Below are 6,605 nucleotides of genomic sequence, written 5' to 3'. Positions count from 1 at the left end.
GTATGTTTCTAAATAGAAATTTATTCTAAACAAACGTTGATATTAAAATAAATATATAATAATGAATCCGTCACACACTGTAGCGAGAGAAAACACGCCACTCAATTTCCTTTAAATTAAGCAACAAGGCAAAAACAACAATTGTGTAGCAAATAAAAATCGCTAACATTAAAACAATTTTTAAAATGGCATATCTTATTAATTTACTATCATTCTAGCTGCACTATAATATTAATATTAATAATATTATTCTTATAATACTTTACATACTTCACATCCTTCCAACACCAATAGCTAAAAAAGCAACCGTTGGTTAAGTATTTGATTATCAAAGACACTTAATTTCAGGTGTAAATTGAATAACTTTTTTCCATACACATTGATAGTTTTTAACTGTCGGGGCTTGGCTCCAATTTCAGGTGCCGTGGCGGTGCTTGGGTACACTTCGGCAGCACTACACCCCTGACTAAGTACGTGCTAATGGTGTCTCTAATTATTAGGTATTTGTTTAGTTTCTGTAACAGCAGCCAGACATGTAAGGCTATTAAACAAATACAGTGTCTGTGTGTCACGTAACTCCACCTAAACCGCTGGTTGCACCGACTTCTATAAGGTACCAAATTAATAGTCCCGAGGTTTGCACAAAAGTAAAAATTTGCACCTCACTCCTTGAGGATTCCCCCTAACCCCTTCTCTTGAACTGCTGGATCACCAACTTCTAAATGGTGCCAAACGAATCGTCTCGGTCTCGAGGTTTCCTCAAAGGTAAAACTTTTCACCCAAACCCTTAGAGAACCCGAGCATTTCGCGAAAACATTTTTACGGGGATTCTCTGAAAGCGGGCCCCAAATTTGGCATTGATTAACATTAGAGCATGTAAACAAGTAGGCCTATTAATTATTATTCGTAACTTGGTTAAGGAAATTATTGCGGCAATGACCATTAAACTGATAAAATGCAGAGCAGTAGTTCAAGCATTAGATTTGCTTTATAACAGCCCTGTAAATGTGAGCCATAGGCCTACTGGTTGGCTAATTACTGGCATAGTGTTGAACATTGTGTTTTTATTTTATGTTGCAATTCCAGCTTAGTTTTATTATGTGAGATGTAATAAATAATACATAAAATGACAAGTAAATATTGTTGTTTAAAAATATAAAAGTAGAACTTAAAACGTTATTGGTATCACTTCACAGAATGCCTTATGTAAAAAGGTCATACATGTTTTCAGCACAGACATCATTCATAATTTAGCCGAGGATGGTTATCTTGTCATGTTGAGTAGGATTTTGTTCTTGTTTGTTCTTGTTCAAAATGGCCTGGCATGGCCAGGTGGTTAGGGTGCTCGACTCGCAATCTGCGGGTCGCGGGTTCGAATCCTCGTCACACCAAACATGTTCAGCCTTTCAGCCGTGGAGGCGTTATAATGTGATGGTCAATCCTACTATTAGTTGGTAAAAGTGTAGCCCGAGAGTTGGTGGTGGATGGTGATGACTAGCTGCCTTCCCTCTAGTCTTACATTGCTAAATCAGGGACGGCTAGCGCAGATAGCGCTCGTGTAGCTTTGCGCGAAATTCAAAAACAATACAAACATTGTTCAAAATGCCCCCCAGTGGTATTTCTGCGGACTTACAACGCTAGAAACCGGTTTTCGATACCGTGGTGGGCAGAGCACAGATAGTCCACTATATAGCTTTGTGCTTAACTTCAAACAAACAAAATCGTTTCAGAATGTCATGCATAACCGTCCAAAACTGTGATATGATAGGCTAGAGGGAAGGTAGCTAGCCAACAACACCCACCGCTAACTTTGGGCTACTATTGCCTGATCAAATAGATGATAAGAAACGGGCTGTTTTGATTTTAATTAATATAATTTTGTGGACAAATGAAGGCAAATACAAAAATGCGTATTTTTTGCTGTTGTTTTTGTGTTTTATGAATGGTGAAATAGGCTTAAAATACATATTGTTGACGTCAAAAGGCAAACGTTATATTTACGTATCTTCATCTAAACGTTGTGCCGAATATAATAAGAACTTATAACGACTGATACTGAAAATAGATTCTTGTATACTTCAGCCTAAAATATACTTTTGCTTGTAACATATAACATTAATCGCAGTTTTCATTGTTAGCTTACGGAAAACATCTTTGTGTTCTAACAAATGTGTTATTTTTTATTGTCGTTTCTTGACGTTGTTGTTGTTTTGAAAGAGTTTAGAAAAATAATATGCTGCTGAGACAGACTCTTATTCTGAAGTCTTTGAAATAAACCATGGAAACATTTTATTGTTCTGGAGATGTTTTCCTGATTTACACACATGGTCTGGTGGTCAATGTTCCGGGTTGAATATCGGAGGGTTCTGCATGCAAGTCATGGCAATATTCAACACGCTACACACTTTCAACTGCGAGCGTTCGTTAAGTGGCAGTTAATCATCCCGTTATTCGGTTGAAAGAGCAGGGCAAAGCTTGTGGCGGCGAGTGCTGTTGTCTAGCTCTCTTCCTCCTGGTCAGTAGTTTAAAATTAGGGACAGCTATATCTGAATCCTATGGACCCCTGATTGGTTAGCCCAAGTGCACATCAGGTATCATTCGTGCGATAAAATTCAAAAATATGTTGTTCTTGTTGTTTGTTTGTTGTTAAGCATAAAGCTGCACAAAGGACTCTGGCCAATATGGGTATCGAAACCCGGTTTCTAATGGTGTAAGCCCATAGACATATTGCTTTGCCACTGGGGGGGCTTCAAAGATATGAATTCTAACTCTGACACATTATAGGTGCCATGTTCGAAACCGGAGACGATACGCTGCTGACAGCCTTCAATACTGCGGTAGACAGCATGAACTCCGAATCTTTCCGACTCTCCAACTTCCGACTCTCATCCATTATCGAACAGCTTGAACATCAGGATAGTTTCCAGGCTTCCAAAAAAGGTAAAAAAAAATCAAATATCTGATACTTCTAGTATTCTGCTTAGCAATTCTAAGCGTTTCTTTACACATTCTCATACGTATTGTTGACGTCAGTTGGCAGGGGAAAAATAAAAATAAAAAAGTAGAGGTACTCAGGTGGGTGAAGTGGACCTGTTTTTGTTTGTTTTGTTTTTTTTTTTTGTTGTTGTTGTTGTTGTTTTTTTAATCTACGTGTAAATATGGAAAACGACAAAAAGCAGCTCAAATCAATCATAGCACTAGTACCGCCTTAAAAATATGTTCCGGTGGTACTCAGTACCGGTGAGTACCGGCAGAATTTCACCCCTGTCAGTAGGCAAAGGTTACTTTTACGGACCTTCGTCTTAGTAGTTTCTGCTAATCGTGAGATATCGTTTGTGTTTGATTGACAAAATGATAACTATACAATATAAATGTTTTAAGTTTATACGATAACAAGAGGGAATCCTCGATAGCCGCGCCACTTGAAATTCTTTTAGTCATGAGTAGAGTAAATTAATCTATGATACCTTTGTTTCCCTTTTTTTATTATATATTTTTGTGCGCCAGCAATACCAAGCGTGGGGCGCGCGTTTACCCAATTCGATTTTATTACCCATCAGAATCACTACCAGCCTGCCCTCAAATTCAAATTATTTTAGGCAGAATTAGAATAAATTAATCAGGTGTGTTCAAATACGTCAACCGAGTGTAAGAAATTACAGCTCCCTACATTAAGTCGATTTTTTTAGCTCTGAATCACAAGGGCAGTGTTTTACTGGTAAATTGGAAACTGTAGAAGCAAACAGAACAGACTTGGAAGTAATTTGATCGTTCTTTATGGTACGTTACTGTAGTTTTGACATTTAAGCGATGAAGTTAGGTTTTTGGGATGTTCCAAACCATTCTTTATTTTTACTTGTAGTGTGTGATCTTCTTGAGAAAGGAGTAGCAGCCATTTTTGGTCCACAATCAGAAGAGTCCAGTTCTACGGTCCAGTCGTTTTGTGACGCTATGCACGTGCCACACGTCGAAATCCGGTGGGATTTTCGTACTTACGGTGACAATCATTCCGTCAACTTGTTTCCCTATACAACGTCGCTAAGCAAGGCCTATTACGATTATGTAAAGCATAAGAACTGGAAATCATTCGCGATCGTGTACGAAGAGAATGAAGGTGAGAACTTAAATAATTTTGCAGTTAATAACAAGGTCTTATATTGATATTTTCGTAAGTTTGTTATTGGATTATAAAATCAATTTGATCATTGCTATTGTAATAACGTTGTTCTTTCGTGGACAGGTTCTTTTAAATTATCCGGGGAAAATAATTCAGCGTCCAGTTCGCATAACAATCGTATATTAGTTTATTTCCTCCTTTAACATTTCTACGAGATTGTGGTTGTACACTGTCGTAAATTGTTGTAGGCCTACGTTACAAATGGCGTTCAAACCTTTGTACAAATACTAGTATTAACGTAAAATCAACTTACTTGTACAAAGTAACTCAATAAGCGTGATAGCAAACACAGATCCAAATACACAGACTAATTCACTTTATCGACTAGAAAAGCAACTCTCTCTGTTCTTACTCATTCACTGTTCACCACTATTACTTATAACTAACTCTTATTCTACACATTTCGCCAGATCTCTGCATCATTATGACCCGCAGCTTTCTCTATCTAGCAAACAAATTAAACATTAAAAATATTGCTTAAAACATGGTTTAGCTGACTACGACTAAAAGTCAGTAAGATATACGAATTCATTTGTTTAAGTTATACTGACTTCAGTAATTATTATTTAAATATTCCTCGTTCTGTTCAATAGCGTTAGTCCGTCTCCAGGAACTGCTGAAAGATCCTTCTATCCGTAAACGCAGAGTGATAGTCAAGCAATTTGTACAAGGACGTGAGTACCGAAAGATTATCAAGGAATTGGGAAGAGCTGGGGTGAAAAACTTCATCATTGACGTCCCTTCTGAAAAGATTCGAACTGTTTTAAAACAAGTAAGTGATCACCCACTGCTACCTTTAGATGAAGGTTGTCAAATGGATAACCAAAAAATATTTAAAAAACCTCGCGCTATCGACAGGTTCTTGTTTGTTTCTCTGTTTTGAATTTCGCGCAAAGCTACACGAGGGCTATCTGCGCTAGCCATCCTTAATTTAGCAGTGTAAGACAAGAGAGAAGGCAGCTAGTCATCACCACCCACCACCAACTCTTGGGCTACTTGTTTACCAACGGATGGTGGGATTGACCATCATATTATAACGCCCCCACGGCTGAAAGGGTGAACATGTTTGGTGTGACGAGGATTTGAACCCGCGACCCGCAGATTGCGAGTCGAGCGCCCTAACCACCTGACCATGCCGGGCCGTTTAAAAGGTTAAATAGCCTTCTTCGGGGAAGCATCCTTCTCCCACTGAAAACAACAGGTTCGCCTTTAGAAAATGTTTGGTTTCATCTAAGATTTTTTAATACAAAACTATAATTGTGGGTTTATATAAGGAGAGGCTTCTAAATCACTCATGTCAGTTATTCTCGTGAAAAGTCTTATTAATATTCTAGACAATATACCATTGTTTTTTTCGTGCATAATTATAAACGTTGTTGGGTGGACAAATAAGTAATGAAACTGTTAATGTATTTGTATTACATTTGGGTTTAGAAAAAAGGGTTTTTAATTAACAAAAAAATAATTATTATGGGTCTAATTAAGTATATTTATTTAGTGTGTTTTATATTTGAAATATAATTATTTAGTGTATTTTGTATTTTAAATATAATTATGGGTCTAATTACGTATATCTGTTTAGTGTCTTAATATAGTCTTGGTGATAGTGTACTGTTCATACGTGTAGTAATCACGTATATAATAAACTATTTTATGTCATTTGTAGGCCCAGCAAGTCGACATGATGTCAGAATATCACAATTATTTCCTTACGTCTCTGGTAAGTTTCCTTTGGTTTCAGTTTTGTTTTCAATTTATATTTTAACATTTATAATGGCAATTGATTAAATAATATATTTTTCGAGGTATCCTTGTCTTGTATGAACATGTAAGTTGAAATGATGCTTTTATTCAAAGACATTTAACATATGACTTCAAGAATTATATAGTTAACCCTGAATCTCTTCTTCGTTCATTCGTTTCTCTTCAGTATGCGGTCGAGCTGTAACTATCTTTTCTTATCAGATCAGCTTAGTTTACCAGTTACGTGTCACGTTATCTACCACCTGGAGTACCCGTTATGTAAATTCATTATTAATGAAAAGTTATTTTAGGACATGATAAGTTTTTCCCTTATATGTAACTGTAAAAACGCCCATAAGAACTGTGAAACACAAAATGTGAAACCGCAAATTTCCATGTATTTCCGCGAGTACTCAACAAACCTTCATGACAAATTTGGTGAAGGTGCATCAACAGGGGGCGAAGTAGTGGTAAAAAGCCCATAGAAAAAAAAACGCAAAAGGCAAAACTGAAAAGTTATATGTATCCCCGCATGGACCTGATGAACCTCCATACCAATTCTGGTGAAGATCCATCCACACCCTGCGAAATAGACACATAAACATACAACAGACAATGCTATTAGGTCGTCAAGAAATTAATGTCACTTTTTTTTGGGAGGATGAAAAACCCAAAAAGCTTATAT

The 6,605-nt window shown here is 36.9% G+C and overlaps 1 protein-coding gene across 1 annotated transcript in view; it reads left to right on the top strand.

Moving 5' to 3' along the window:
* The window catches only part of LOC106471075 (glutamate receptor ionotropic, kainate 2-like), a 39,414-nt gene that overhangs the window by 8,992 nt on the left and 23,817 nt on the right, over window positions 1–6,605 (top strand). The window contains exons 2-5 of the mRNA XM_022399703.1: window positions 2,785–2,940; window positions 3,863–4,114; window positions 4,771–4,949; window positions 5,844–5,897. Of these exons, the coding sequence (XP_022255411.1) occupies window positions 2,785–2,940; window positions 3,863–4,114; window positions 4,771–4,949; window positions 5,844–5,897 (641 nt within the window). The remainder of the gene's footprint in view (window positions 1–2,784; window positions 2,941–3,862; window positions 4,115–4,770; window positions 4,950–5,843; window positions 5,898–6,605) is intronic.

This window comes from Limulus polyphemus, unplaced genomic scaffold, assembly GCF_000517525.1.
Source record: "Limulus polyphemus unplaced genomic scaffold, Limulus_polyphemus-2.1.2 Scaffold4393, whole genome shotgun sequence".
Classification (NCBI taxonomy): domain Eukaryota; kingdom Metazoa; phylum Arthropoda; class Merostomata; order Xiphosura; family Limulidae; genus Limulus; species Limulus polyphemus.
This window is presented reverse-complemented; position numbering and strand designations above follow the sequence as displayed.